At 40.1% G+C, this 16165-nt stretch overlaps 1 protein-coding gene and 1 long non-coding RNA gene across 2 annotated transcripts in view; one reads left to right on the forward strand and one right to left on the reverse strand.

The window, feature by feature from the left end:
• The window catches only part of LOC147361140 (ankyrin repeat domain-containing protein 26-like), a 30119-nt gene extending 14861 nt beyond the window's left edge, over positions 1–15258 (forward strand). Inside the window, exon 4 of the mRNA XM_086334764.1 lies at positions 14880–15258. Coding sequence (XP_086190890.1) covers positions 14880–15072 — 193 coding nt within the window. The 3' untranslated portion in view covers positions 15073–15258. The remainder of the gene's footprint in view (positions 1–14879) is intronic.
• Positions 4360–15369, reverse strand: LOC147361141 (uncharacterized). The gene is made up of 3 exons (XR_015139825.1): positions 14437–15369; positions 5741–5785; positions 4360–4604 (listed from the first exon to the last, which is right to left on the reverse strand). It is a non-coding gene; the product is annotated as an uncharacterized LOC147361141 (long non-coding RNA).
• Between the last annotated feature and the right edge of the window lie 796 nt (positions 15370–16165).

Consider the following 16165-nt stretch of genomic DNA (forward strand, 5'->3'; position numbering starts at 1 on the left):
GAAGAAGAAGACAAAAAGAAAGACCATGAGAAAATACTTGAGGAGATAATAGTTGAAAACTTCCCTAAAATGGGGAAGGAAATAATCACCCAAGTCCAAGAAAGCCAGAGAGTCCCAAACAGGATAAACCCAAGGCGAAACACCCCAAGACACATATTAATCAAATTAACAAAGATCAAACACAAAGAACAAATATTAAAAGCAGCAAGGGAAAAACAACAAATAACACACAAGGGAATTCCCATAAGGATAACAGCTGATCTTTCAATAGAAACTCTTCAAGCCAGGAGGGAATGGCAAGACATACTTAAAATGATGAAAGAAAATAACCTACAGCCCAGATTATTGTACCCAGCAAGGATATCATTCAAGTATGAAGGAGAAATCAAAAGCTTTTCAGACAAGCAAAAGCTGAGAGAATTCTGCACCACCAAACCAGCTCTCCAACAAATACTAAAGGATATTCTCTAGACAGGAAACACAAAAATGGTGTATAAACTCGAACCCAAAACAATAAAGTAAATGGCAACGGGATCATACTTATTAGTAATTACCTTAAATGTAAATGGGTTGAATGCCCCAATCAAAAGACAAAGACTGGGTGAATGGATACAAAAACAAGACCCCTACATATGTTGTCTACAAGAGACCCACCTCAAAACAGGGGACACATACAGACTGAAAGTGAAGGGCTGGAAAAAGATTTTCCATGCAAATTGGGACCAAAAGAAAGCAGGAGTCACAATACTCGTATCAGATAAATTAGACTTTAAAACAAAGGCTGTGAAAAGAGACAAAGAAGGTCACTACATAATGATCAAAGGATCAATCCAAGAAGAAGATATAACAATTATAAATATATATCCACCCAACATGGGAGCACCACAGTATGTAAGACAAATCCTAATAAGTAATATCATAAAAAACAAAGAAAGGCTGTAAAAGTGTTCCAGATTAAAAGAGACTTTATCAACATGACAATGAAAAAAAAAAAAAAAAAAGACTTAAGGAAGAAAATTCTGGCAAGCTTCTTAGAGATGTATGATGCCGTGAGACTGAGTTAATTTGACAGTCTGTTAATTTTGTTCTTCAGCTGTAACATACAAGAACCACTGCTTCATGCTTTGTAACACAAACAGCAGGCTGACATCAACTTCATTTTTGTTTCTTTTCTGAGAATCAATTATTTTATGAGAAAAGGGAAGAAAATTTCACCTTTTTTTGACAGCTTAAAAAAAAATAAACAAACAGACTTCGGTATCCCACCCTGTGAATTTTGCTACAATGTCCTATTTCCATTTAAGTTGCAAGTTCAAACATAGACCTGATGTACAGAACTCTTAAATATCCGAAATGTTCTGAGTTGGGTTTGTTTTTTTTTACAAGAGAAATGAATAAAACAGACACACAATAAAAAAAAAAAAAAAAAAAAAATACTAACCTCCTTTCCCTTGTGCGTAGTCTGGCTTCTCTTGCTTGCTGGGTGTTTCCTGCAGAGGCCTTGCTTCCGGCTCTTCAAACCCCAGTTCCTGGTGTGAACCAGCTTGGCCGATGCTCTTGCTTGGGCTGGGGGTGCCGTGTGCGGAGACGCTGCACCCACCTTAATGTAAGGTGGCAATGAGCCTTGTGAGCCCCATTACTGGGAGCAGCTGAGCCTGTCTCTGCTCCCCAGAACCCCGCCAACTCCACCCACTCCCCCGCTGATGAAAGCCCTACGGAGCAGCCCCGCCCATGGCCTGTTGGAGAGTGTGGACTGTACAGTGGGTGCTCCCACTTCTTAGTTCCTTTGCTTCTCAACACAACTCATTCCATTGGCGGAGAAACACTGGGCAGAAGGACCCTTTTTGGGGTGGGTGACACCTTTACTTACGTACCAAAGGCCAGAGTAAGGAGGACATCCTTCCCAGGAGAGGAGAAGGCCCTTCTCAGCAGCAGGGACAAGGTTTTCTTCCGTTCTGCACCTGCTGTTGTGGAACAACTGACCTGCTCTCAACACACGGCCCCAGGTGCAGTCCTGGGCGAGGGGGCAACGCCTGTATGTTTACTGTGAGATATTTAATAAGAACTGTGTCTCTGATCACAATGACCTGTCCGTGCCTTCAGGATAAAAGGAAAGAATACTGAAAGCCTAGCCAAAAGGAGGGAGTGTCTCCAAAAGGTCAGTTAGAGTGAACGCCAAGAGGTAGGAGGAATTCAGATAGACAAGGGCAGGAAAGGTGTGGCTTTGATTCAGCCATGTGGTAGTCATCAGTGTCTTGGGAGTAGTTTTGAGGAAAGAAAGGGAAGACAGTCTAGAACTGCTAGGGATACAGGTGAACCTTTCAAGAAGTTTGTGGGACCTCAGATTGTCTGGTACAAGTGAGAGGGGAGAAGCATGGTGAGAAGTTCCTAGAGAAGAGATCTGAAATCCTTATCAGAAGATACAAATTAATAAAAGTAGCAGGATCACTGAGCAGTGCAGCACTGAGACCCTTGGAGAGGGTGATGGAGGAGAAGGATCATCAGTCTCATATGAAACTGGAGTTCTGCTGAGTCAGATCACTGAGAGGACAGAAAGACAAGGGGATGAAGGATTAAGTGAGTATTAGTAACATGTTAGCTCTTGGAACTGTTGGTGAGGAAAACACTTCCTCCACCCTCTTAGGTTCAGTTATTGGGAATCTGCCAATTAAATTGACAAAAGCAGATAACCATGAGAAAAAAACATTTAAATAGCTTTCCAGGAATGATGTACACATGTGAGAGTTGGACCGTAAACAAGGCTGAGTGCTGAAGAATTGATGCTTTCAAACTGTGGTGCTTGAGAGTCCCTTGGACAGCAAGGAGAACAAACCAGTCAATCCTAAAGGAGATCAACCCTGAATATTCATTGGAAGGACTGATGCTGAAGCTCCAATACTTTGGCCACTTGATGGGAAGAGCCGACTTACTGGAAAAGGCCCTGATGCTGTGAAAGATTGTGGCCGGAGGAGAAGGGGGTGACAGAGGATGAGCTAGTTAGATGGCATCTTCGACTAAATGGACATTGAGTTTGAGCAAACTCCGGGAGCTGGTGAAGGACAGGGAAGCCTGGCATGTTGCAGTCCATGGGGTCGCAAAGAGATGGACGTGACTGAGCGACAGAACAATAACAACCACCTGCAGAGGTTCACAAAGAAATGTGACTTGAGGGGGTGACTACAACCGGGAGTTGATATACTACTTAATAAATGCCAGGGAGTAGGAGATAATGGCATCTTCTGAAAAACAGGTGACTTGGGGAAGGAGGGGCACTTATAACAAAAAACATTTAGGAAATATAAATGGTACCTTAGGAGGAGATAGGGGAGTTTTGCGAAAATGTCTGGTGCTTGGAACTTTTCTCTCATTTTAACACGGTTTCCAAAAGTAAATCAGAAGTCAATTAAAACCAATTCAAATGCATTTCTTTTTATAGCTGAATAATATACAGCTTCTTTATCCATTCATCTGTTGATGGACACCTAGGTTACTTCCATGTCCTAGCTATTGTAAGTAGTGCTGCAGTGAACACTGGGGTACATGTGTCTTTTTGGAATTTGCTGTATGATGCAGGGAACCCAAAGTTGGTGCTTTGTGACAACCTAGAAGGGTGGAATGGGGAGGAAGGTGACAGGGAGGTTCAAGAGGGAGGGGACATATGCATACCTATGGCCGATTCAAGTCAATGTATGGCAGAAACCATCACAATATTGTAAAGTAATTATCCTCTAATTAAAAATAAATTTTTTAAAAAAGTTAATTCATTGCAAAGGCAAAAACTCAGGCAAAACTTATTTCTTCATGAGGAAGACCTATGAATCCATGTTTACAGTTACATATAGTAAGTTTTATGCCACTGTTAAGTTGTAGTACATCAAAACATTGATGGTAGCCATAACATTGATGGTAGCCATAAGTATCTAAATCTTTAGATCTATATATAGTGATAAAAACTGGAAAATACAAAAAAGCTATCAATCAACACCACTAAATATTAATGACAAGTCTGGTTGTTTGGGTGCTGTTTAAACAGCTGATACTAGGGTTTGAGTTCATAAAGGGCCGCTCAAATGGTAAAGAATCCACCTGCAATTCAGGTGACCTGGGTTTGATCCCTGGGACTGGAAGATCCCCTGGAGAAGGGAATGGCTCCCTGCTCCAGTATTCTTGCCTGGAGAATTCCATGGACAGAGGAGCCTGGCGGGCTCGTCCATGGGATCACAAAGAGTCGATATGGCTGAGTGACTAACAGTATCACTTTGAATATGGAAAACTCAACAGTGCTGGCTTTTAAGTCTGCTAAGTTAGATGCAGAGGAACATCGCTTAAAATACCATATACATTGTTATCATACACACATAATATGAAAATATTTTCCTTTAATAAAGAATTTCTCATCAGGTTTAATGGGAAACAATGAAAACTTCATGTAAACAGTCCTGTAGGGAAACTTTTACTATTCATCATTCAAATCATATCTTTTTTCTTCAAAGTCTGTACATATTCTTGTGATGTTTTCCATAGTAGGTCCTCATATACATTTGACCCATCTGTAGATCCTCAAGGAGACACTCTAAAGGAATTAGATGCAAATTCAGCATCAACTGGAAGGAAAAGGAAAGAATTATATTCTTTACCTAAAATACTTGAGTTAACTAAGTGTTAGTTAAGAAAAACAAAAACAAAACAAAACTGAGACCTTTCCAAGTGTTCCGAAGAATGAAATATATCTATAGATGACACAACACAAAAAACAAGATTACAGTTATATAATCCGCTCATGGTCGCATGTGTGGCTGAGTATCAGGGCTTCTGGTTTTCTCATTCTTCATTCATTTACTCGATAACTACGTGCAGAGGTGCTGTGACAAGCACTGGAATTACAAGATGAAGGTGACCCAGTCCACCCTGAAAAATGATATGCCCTAAACTGGAAAAATACATGAACAGCCGATTTCCACACAGAGTCATAAATACTAAGACAGATATAAAAGATGGCACAAGGAGCACTCAAAAGGGACAGCCAGCCTTGTGTCAGTACTGCCAGCTTTTTGGTGGAGGTGATATGTAAGTAGCTATCTGAAGGACAGGAGAAAGTACAAGAGGTAGAGGGGAGAAACATGTACAAAGACCGGAGGTGAGGAAGCGCACCTGTGGGATCCTACACAGTCTGGCTGGTTAGATGCAGAGTTGAGGGGCAGAGGAGGGTGGTAAGAGATAAGGGCAACTACTTTGGCAGGACCCAAATGAGGTGGGTGTTTGGAGCTTTTCCTGAGCGTGAAAGATAAACTGGTGACAAAGTCAGCGACAGAGGAGTTTTAACGTCACCACCAAGTGACAGCTACACAAACATGACTGCTTCAGCCTGGGTTCCTAACTGTAACCACTGTCAGACACTTGAGACGCTGATGAACTCCACGTATTCTGAGAATAGTGTCAGGGTGTAGGCGGATAGTTCCACAGGGATGGAGGCAGCAGAAGAAGGAAATAGCAGAAATAAAAGAAATACCTAGACCTTTTGGGCTTGTTTTTCAAGCAATGGAACATGGTGAATAAATGAGGAAGAAGGAATTTTTCACTATGACTGCTCATGCTCTCACATTTTTCATTAGCTATATGTAAGAAAAAATATTTAAGATAGCAACTGTTACCCAAACAATGGAAAGAGATGCCACTGACTGTTTACCATGTATTTCAGAAATCAATGTCTAAATTTAATTCATACGTTTTGGCAACATACCTTCTTCTAGTTCTCTAGTTATATCCTGTCCAACTCCTGCTGCATCTGAAATAAGTCAAATATTATGTTTAAGTTAAACAAGAGATATTATCATAGGAATGACATATAATTTCCTACATGTGACATTTAAATAATACTTTGAGACTAGACCTAACTTGAAGATTACTTAGGTAGAAAAATAATCACATAAATAAAAGAAAATGAATTCCTACTTATTCTGCTTTTAGATAACAGAGAACATATATATGGAATGCTATTTAGATTAATCTGATAAAAAGTATAATAAATATCAGTCTATTGAGTACACATAATTTCAGAGAATTAGGGAATGACCCATAATCCTGGTAATGATGCACAAGATCACCATCTTCTCCCTTAACAGCTCCTGCCCTAAATATGTACTTCCAAGACCTTTATTTTGATTTCTAGGTGAGGATCATGTTCAAATGAAGTAGTTTGAAGTCGAATATTAATAAGAAGAACACATCTGCAGTTTTCTTTAAACTTTTCCATTTAGCGAGACATAGAAAGGTGAGAAAATCATACACAAGAAAACAATGTACCGGCAAGTTTTAATTCTAAAGGTGTTTAGCGAGAAGGATTCTCTCACAGTGTTAGTTTCTGAACTATGTCCCATAGAAGGGGAAGGTCCCATGGGGGTCACTGAAGGGTTGAGGAACAGAGAAGTCACAGGTGCACGGTCTCTGGCCACTCCTTTAGCTAAATGACTCTATACTTGTCTCTTTTATATAATATGGTTCTGTGCAGAAGGTTTTTTTTAAAAGAAAGGTTGTTTTTAAGGTAGGAGAGTCATTGATGTAGTCAAAGTTACAATTCTACAAAAGAGTCTAGGGTCCTATGCCAGCTACTTCCTCAGATTAAGAAAACACATATAGATTTTTAACTATAACATAGAGAAAATGAATATGTAAAACCTTGTTACATAGTTCAGTAATTCTTGTAGCATTTAATAAATGTTTTAAATTATATGTCTTAAATGTGTGAACAAAAATAAATCAATATCAAACTCCTATTTGTAGCAGTCGATATAGTTAATTTATAAAGCATAGATATTTTTTAAACACAGGACAGGAAACTTGAAAATCTTTAGTTGAATCAAGCAGGCCAAAACTGAAGAGATGAGTTTTAAAAGGATGTTCGTTTCCTCCTGATAAAACCTGGTTTATTAAAATGAGTCAGCACAATGAATTATCCACATTTTGAGTTATTTAGGACAAAATTTAAAACACAAATAAGATCTCTCTTTACTATTTAGCCTACTTCTATCCGAGCTCTCATCGTTAATTGCTGTATACAAAAAGTATGAGTGTAATCTCAACTATAAATCTGGTCAGAAATTACAGATGAACTTCATTTCCTCAGCCTGAAGTTTCAAGGGGAGGACTTAAACTCCTACCCTCCTCATGAGAAGCAAGGAGATTTACAAAAAATATTTTTCTGAGCAATTGTAGAATGTTTCTAAATTTGTAGTTCAAGCAAACATGAAAAAATTTTAAATGAAGCTCACTTTTGTCTCTATCTCAACAATATACAGCCTTGACGTACTCCTTTTCCTATTTGGAACCAGTCTGTTTTTCCATGTCCAGTTCTAACTGTTGCTTCCTGACCTGCATACAGGTTTCTCAAGAGGCAGGTCAGGTGGTCTGGTATTCCCATCCTATTCTAAATCCTTTCAGAATTTTCCACAGTTTATTGTGATCCACACAGTCAAAGGCTTTGGCATAGTCAATAAAGCAGATAGTTTTTTGGAACTCTCTTCCTTTTTCCATGATCCAGCATATGCTGGCAATTTGACCTCTGGTTCCTCTGCCTTTTCTAAAACCAGCTTGAACATCTGGAAGTTCATGGTTCACATATTGCTGAAGCCTGGCTTGGAGAATTTTGAGCATTACTTTACTAGTGTGTGAGATGAGTGCAATTGTGCGGTAGTTTGAGCATTCTTTGCATTGCCTTTCTTTGGGATTGGAATGAAAACTGATCTTTTCAGTCCTGTGGCCACTACTGAGTTTTCCAAATTTGCTGGCATATTGACTGCAGCACTTTCACAGCATCATCTTTCAGGATTTGAAATAGCTCAATTGGAATTCCATCACCTCCACTAGCTTTGTTCATAGTGATGCTTTCTAAGGCCCACTTGACTTCACATTCCAGGATGTCTGTCTCTAGGTGAGTGATCACACTATCATGATTATCTTGGTCGTGAAGATCATTTTTGTACAGTTCTTCTGTGTATTCTTGCCACCTCTTCTTAATATCTTCTGCTTCTGTTAGGTCCATACGTGTCTGTCCTTTGTTGTGACTATCTTTGCATGAAATGTTCCCTTGGTGTCTCTGATTTTCTTGAAGAGATCTCTAGTCGTTCCCATTCTGTTGTTTTCCTCTATTTCTTTGCATTGATTGCTGAGGAAGGCTTTCTTATCTTCTTGCTATTCTTTGGAACTCTGCATTCAGATGCTTATATCTTTGCTTTTCTCCTTTGCTTTTCGCTTCTCTTTTCACAGCTATTTGTAAGGCCTCCCCAGACAGTCATTTTGCTTTTTTGCATTTCTTTTCCATGGGGATGGTCTTGATCCCTGTCTCCTGTACAGTGTCACGAACCTCTGTCCATAGTTCATCAGGCATTCTGTCCATCAGATTAGTCCCTTAAATCTATTTCTCACTTCCACTGTATAATGATAAAGGATTTGATTTAGGTCATACCTGAATGGTCTAGTGGTTTTCCCTACTTTCTTCAATTTCAGTCTGAATTTGGCAATAAGGAGTTCATGGTCTGAGCTACAGTCAGCTCCCAGTCTTGTTTTTGCTGACTGTACAGAGCTTTTCTATCTTTGGCTGCAAAGAATATAATCAATCTGATTTCGGTGTTGACCATCTGGTGATGTCCATGTGTAGAGTCTTCTCTTGTGTTGTTGGAACAGGGTCTTATGACCAGTGCGTTCTCTTGGCAAAACTCTTATTAGTCTTTGCCCTGCTTCATTCCGTATTCCAAGGCCAAATTTGCCTGTTACTCCAGGTGTTTCTTGACTTCCTTCTTTTGCATTCCAGTCCCCTATAATGAAAAGGACATCTTTTTTGGGTGTTAGTTCTAAAAGGTCTTGTAGGTCTTCATAGAACCATTCAGCTTCTTCAGCATTACTGGTTGGGGCATAGATTTGGATTACTGTGATATTGAATGGTTTGCCTTGGAAACGAACAGAGATCATTCTGTTGTTTTTGAGATTGCATCCAAGTACTGCATTTCGGACTCTTTAGTTGACCATGATGGCTACTCCATTTCTTCTAAGGGATTCCTGCCTACAGTAGTAGATATAGTGGTCATCTGAGTTAAATTCACCCATTCCAGTCCATTTCAGTTCGCTGATTCCTAGAATGTCGATGTTCACTCTTGCCATCTCCTGTTTGACCACTTCCAATTTGCCTTGATTCATGGACCTAACATTCCAGGTTCCTGTGCAATATTGCTCTTTACAGCACGATTCCCTAAATGATTTGCATTTTTTAAGTTGCCATATAGTAAATGGAATGTCCCACTAAACTGAACACTGAAAGCACAGAGCAGACCTCCTGTAAACAATGATAGTTGTAAACATGTTCTAAAGAAGTACACATGTGTCTGGGGCTCCTCAACTAACAAGTCACAGTTGGGAGAGGAGAGAAAGGGCGTCAGAGAGAAAGGGATGTGGCCTCACAATGATATCTGATGCCCTCTGGGACACACCTGCCTCCAGGAAAGAGTTCAGGGATGAAGAAACACCCCATCCCTCAAAGCCACGTTCAAGTATTTGCTTTCACCACCCTAGTATAAATGTTTCACTCGTGACCTCAGAAAAATTAAGCATTTGGCTCTGAGGAATCACCTAGAGCCACAATCTCGAGGGTAGGATGAGAAAGTCATTGGGTGAGACTGAAAAGGGCTAAAACAGCTCCAGGAACAATTTCAAGCATCCCCTGCTTTTCCAAAGTTCATTTTATGTTACTTCACTTCTACGAAGGGCCTACATAGGCACCTGTTTTTCATAATAATAAAAAAAAAATCTGAAGAGGATTTTTGGTTTCATTTAAGAAGGCAAAAAGCTGAAACGATGTTCAGTGCATGTTTTTACAGTGAGAGGCATCATGTTCCACAAGCAGGGAGACTGGCCCCACCGAGCTCCTTCCCCGGGAGTGACACCCCACCTCTCAGCGTCAAGTCTCCACACCCCTGAACCTTGTGTGGGAGCACCTGTGCTTTACTCGTGCATATTCATTTTATGCATCTACGAGCAGAACGTGTCCTCGGGTCCCTGCTTCTTTGGTTTATGATGTTTTGGCTTATGAAAGGCTTCCTAGGAATGCTCTGCTTTCAGATAGTAGGGAAACCTGGACTAGGCACTGGAGGTGCTGCGATCTGCCCTTTGCATCTTCCACACCCGCCCTGAGTCAGGTCACCATGTTATTTTTAGGCACTCTGTGAATTATCCTGCCAGTCACCCCCATGTTCATTTCCCCCGATTTCACAACCATGATTTTACATAGTGTAGGAAAACTTACAAGGATATAGTATTACTAGTTTGACTTAGGGTGCCTTTAGCAGTGACTATCTAGTTAGCTTTCACTTCCTACTCATCTCAGGAACCTGGCTCTATAAAAATTAGGCTTTAGAGACAAATTAATGAACTAAATTTATTTTGTGATTGTGTGTTTTGACTTACGTGTCTAGCTTATTTTCCAATGACTTTCTAATTTTTAGTTCTTCTAGGTAGAGTTTCTTATATTTTTCCAACTCTGCTTGAGAAGTTTTCCTAAAATGTCAATGTTCACTCTTGCCATCTCCTGTTTGACCACTTCCAATGCACCCTGGTTCATAGACGTCACATTCCAGGTTCCCATGCAGTATTGTTCTTTACAGCTTCGGACTCTGCTTCCATCACCAGTCACATCCAAAACTGGGCATTGTTTTCGTTTTGGCTCCATCTCTTCATTCTTTCTGGAGTTATTTCTCCACTGATCTCTAGTAGCATATTGAGCACCTATCAACCTGGGGAGTTCATCTTTCAGTATCCTATTTTTTTGCCTTTTCATACTGTTCATGGGGTTCTCAAGGCAATAATACTCAAGTGGTTTGCCATTCCCTTCTCCAGCAGACCACGTTGTGTCAGAGTGCTCCAGAACGACCCTTCCACCTTGGGTGGCCCAACATGGCATGGCTCGTTGTTTCATTGAGTTAGACAAGGTCGTGATCCATGTGGTCAGTTTGGTTAGTTTTCTGTGATTGTGGTTTTCATTCTGTCTGCCCTCTGAGGGATAAGGATAGAGGCCTATAGAAGCTTCCTGATGGGAGAGACTGACTGTGGGGTCTTATTCTGATGGGCAGGGCCATGCTCAGTAAATCTTTCATCCAAGTTTTTGTTGATGAGTGGGCCTGTGTTCTCTCCCTGTTGTTTGGCCTGAGGTCAAACTATGGTAGGGGTAATGACAGTAATGGCCACCTCTTTCAAAAGGACTTGTTCATGCACTGCTGTATTCAGTGCCCCTGACCCCCAGCAGGCCGCTGTCGACCCACCCCTCTGCAGGAGACACCTGGACACTCACAGGCAAGTCTGGCTCAGTCTCTTGTGGGGACACTGCTCCTTTCTCCTGGCTCCTGGTGCACACAAGGCTTTGTTTGTGCCCTCCAAGAGTCTGCACTGGTCATACCAAAACACCCTCTTCCAACAACACAAGAGACGACTCTACACATGGACATCACCAAGTGGTCAATACCAAAGTCTGACTGATTATATTCTTTGCAGCCAAAGATGGAGAAGCTCTGTACAATCAGCAAAAAAAAAAAAAAAAAGACTGGGAGCTGACTGGCTCAGATCATGAACTCCTTATTGCGAAATTCAGACTTAAATTGAACAAAGTACAGAAAATCACTAGACCACTCAGGTATGACCTTAATCAAATCCCTTATGATTATATAGTGGAAGTGACAAACAGATTCAAGGGATTAGATCTGATAGTGCCTGAAGAACTGTGGATGGAGGTTTGTGACACTGTACAGGAGGCAGTGATCAAGACCATCCCCAAGAAAAAGAAATGCAAAAAGGCAAAATGGTTGTCTGAGGAGGACTTACACATAGCTAAGAAAAGAAGAGAAGCTAAAGGCAAAGGAGAAAAGAAAAGATACAATCATCTGAATGCAGAGTTCCAAAGAATAGCAAGGAGAGATAAGAAAGCCTTCCTCAGTGATCAAGGCAAAGAAATAAAGAGAAACAATAGAATGGGAAAGACTAGAGATCTATTCAAGAAAATTAGAGATACCAAGGGAACATTTCACGCAAAGATGGGCACATTAAAGGACAGAAATTTTTGGACCTAACGGAAGCAGAAGATATTAAGAAGAGGTGGCAAGAATACACAGAAGGACTATACAAAAAAGATCTCCATGACTCAGATAACCGTAACAGTGTGATCACTTACCTAGAGCCAGACATCCTGGATTGCAAAGTCAAGTGGGCCTTAGGAAGTGTCACTACAAATAAAGCTAGTGGAGGTGAGGAATTCCATTTGACTTATTTCAAATCCTATAGATGATGCTTTGAAAGTGGTGCACTCAATATGCCAGCAAATCTGGAAAATTCAGCCATGGACACAGGACTGGAAAAGGTCAGTTTTCATTCCAATCTCAAAGAAAAGCAATGCCAAAGAATGTTCAACCAATTGCACAATTGCACTCAACTCACATGCTAGTAAAGTAATGCTCAAAATTCTTCCAGTGAGGCTTCGACAGTATGTGAAATGAGAACTTCCAGATGCACAAGTTGGATTTAGAAAAGGCAGAGGAACTAGAGATCAAATTGCCAACATCCATCTGTTGAATCATAGAAAAAGCAAGAGAATTACAGAAAAACATCTACTTCTGATTTATTGACTATGTCAAAGCCTTTGACTGTGTGGATCATAACAAACTGTGGAAATTCTTCAAGAGATGGGAATGCCAGACCACCTTACCTGCTTCCTCAGAAACCTGTATGTAGCTCAAGAAGCAACAGTTCGAATCAAACATGGAACAATGGACTGGTTCCAAATTGGGAAAAGATGCATCAAGGCTGTATATTGTCACCTGCTTATTTAACTTCTATGCAGAGTACATCATGCAAAATACCAGGCTGGAGGAAGTACAAGCTGGAATCAAGATATCTGGGAGTAATATAAATAACCTCAGATATGCAGATGACACCACCCTTATGGCAGAAAGCAAAGAGGAACTAAAAAGCTTCTTGAAGAAAGGCAAAGAGGAAAGTGAAAAATCTGGCTTAAAACTCAGCATTCAAAAAACGAAGATCATGGCATCCAGTCCTATCACTTCATGGCATATAGATGGGGAAACAATGAAAACAGTGACAGATTTTATTTTCTTGGGCCCAAAATCACTGCAGATGGTGACTGCAGTCATGAAACTAAAAGACCCTCAATCCTTGGGAGAAAAGCTATGATCAACCTAGACAGCACGTTAAAAAGCAGAGACATTGCTTTGCCAACAAAGATCTGTCTAGTCAAAGCTATGGTTTTTCCAGTAGTCACGGATGCATGTGAAATTTGGACCATCAAGAAAGCTGAGCACCAAAGCATTCATTCTTTTGAATTGTGGTGTTGGAGAAGACTCTTGAGAGGCCCTTGGACTGCAAGGAGATCAAACCAGTCAATCGTAAAGGAAATCAGTCCTGAATATTCATTGGAAGGACTGATGCTGAAGCTGTAGCTCCAACGCGAAGAACTGAGACATTGCCAAAGACCCTGATGCTGGGCGTGATTGAAGGCAGGAAGAGAAGGGGACGACAGATTAAATGGTTGGATGGCATCACCAACTCGATGTACATGAGTTTGAGCAAGCTCTGGGAGTTGGTGATGGACAGAGAAGCCTGGTGTGCTGCAGTCCATGGGGTCACAGAGTCGGACACGACTGAGCAACTGAACTGACACATAAAATACTAAATGCTAGTGAAATTTTTTAAAAGTGTGGCTATATTTACATTTTACTTTCTAAAGATGCTCTAAAATAATTTTCATTAGTGGTTCAAGATATTCCAGGATAAATATCATCTTACTAAAGTAATGTTTGAAAAATCCCCATACATACCCCAGCTCTTTAAAAAAAAATCCAACAAAGGAAAAATGCATTCTTTCAGAAACACTGTCTATACAGACGTAGTATTCATTCCTGGTGAAGAGAATAAGCTACAATATTAAAAATGATTCATTCTCAAAAATCTCACAGAAGGGTTAGGATTACAAGAGATACTCAGAATTCTCAATCAAATCATTACTCAAATTTCTAGACTCTAACAGATGTTTGTGTACCAGTGTTCAAGGCAGCATTGTTAATAACAGCCAGAAAGTGGAAAAACCCTGATTTCATTTTGACAGAGGAATGAACACACAAAATATTTTCTATATAAAATATTGCTTTTGGACTGGATTGTCACAATCTTTAAAATTAAAATCTTACTACAAAAATCATTAATTTTATGAATTCAGTCCATTTCTTCTCTAAAGAGTAATTATGCTATTAGTAGCAAGCAGTATCAGTAAAAATACCATAAACTTTTTAATCAATGAGACTTTTCACATTGTCCAAAATATTCTTATATATTACTATTAAAAAGTTAAAACTCTTCCTCAGTATGACAGAAATTAAGAGGTTGACTTACCGATCTTATGCTTAACAGGTTTTCCTGAAGCTGTTTGATTCTGCCCGCTTGCTTTTTGACTGTAGTTTGTAACTCGGTATTTTCAATTTCAAGCCTAAAATGCAGACTTTAAAACAATGATTCTCACACATAGGGTTTTTTGTTTAAAGATTTCTTTGAATGTGGACCATTTTTAAAGTCTTTATGGATTTACTGCCATATTGCTTCTGTTTTTATGTTTTGGTTTTTTGGCTGGGAGGCACATGGGATCTTAGCTCCCCAACCAGGGATCAAACCCTCTGCATTGGAAGGCATGGTTTTAACCAGTGGACTGTCACGGCAGTCCTTCACACTTAGATTTTTAAAATACCACACTGTTTCTGAACAAATATCTGCAGGTTCCATTACATAGGTTTTTAAAATTTTGAAAAGTAAATGATCTGGCAACCGCACTGTTTTTCCAGTTGTGTTTTGTGGACAATTGGCTTCCCTGGTGGCTCAGACGGTAAAGAATCTGCCGACAATGCAGGAGACCCAGGTTCGATCCCCGAGTCAGGAAGATCCCTTGGACAAGGAAATGGCAACCCACTCCAGGATTCTTGCCTGGAGAATTCCACGGACAGAGGAGCCTGGTGGGCTATATCCATGGACTTGTAAAGAGTCGGACACGACTCACTGACTAACACTTTCACTTTTCACTTGTGGATAATGTGCAAAATATGGAAATAATGGGGGAAAATTATGCATCTCAAAACAGCTCAAAGCTGAAATGTTACCCAGCTTCACAATGATGTTTTTTATTATCATTACTGATCTAATTCTCATATTATACTGTTTATCTGCTTTATATTTAAGTTGTTTTCTGTGCTGCTTTAAATCATACTTTTGGATGTGATCCTGTGTTTTTTCAGCACATCTCAAGGCCTCTGTACATTTATCCTTTGTTTCTCGCAACTAAAAAGAAAGAAAAAAAAAAAAAGGAAAAAAAACCACTGTTTTAATTACTAATGACCTAGTGAATCTGCCAATGTCAGTTTCTCTTTCATCTGCATATTGTTTACAGCTGCTTTCCTGCCACACAGTAGAGTTGAGTTGTTACAATAGATACCTTACAGTCTAAAAAGTGAAAATATTTACTGTCTGCCCTTTGTACATTACTGACCTCCCCTTTAGCACTCAAACACAAAATCATTCATGCTTTAAATTAGATTTTCTCAAATAAATACACAAATTTATAAACTGGCCAAATCGGGAAAGACAGAAATTTACCTGACCATAAACATACATACATACATATATATATATATATATATATATATTTTATTCTAAGCGCCACATCAGCCATCACTTTAAACATCCACATTTGTGAATGACCACAGCTCTTCCAGTGACTCTGAGAGCTAGCGCTACTGTTGGTGAGAACCAGATGCTTCAGGGACTAGTGTGAGAGGCAGTAGGTACATGGGAGCCAGAATCCGTGGGCCTGTGTTCCAATTCCATCAGTTCTGAGCTGTGAGTCCTGGGGCAAATTACGTAACCTTACTGTATCTCAGTTTCTCCATCCATAAAATGGGGATAATGGTAGCATCAACCTCAGTGGGATGCTGGGAAGATTAAATTGGGGACTATACATAATGTCAGAGAAGGCAATGGCATCCCACTCCAGTAATCTTGCCTGGAAAATCCCATGGACGGAGGAACCTGGTAGGCTCCAGTCCATGGGGTTGCTAAGAGTCAGGCACGACTGAGC

Source organism: Bos grunniens, chromosome 13, assembly GCF_055505025.1.
Source record: "Bos grunniens cultivar Pamir isolate PY7600 chromosome 13, Bosgru_T2T1.0, whole genome shotgun sequence".
NCBI lineage: Eukaryota > Metazoa > Chordata > Mammalia > Artiodactyla > Bovidae > Bos > Bos grunniens.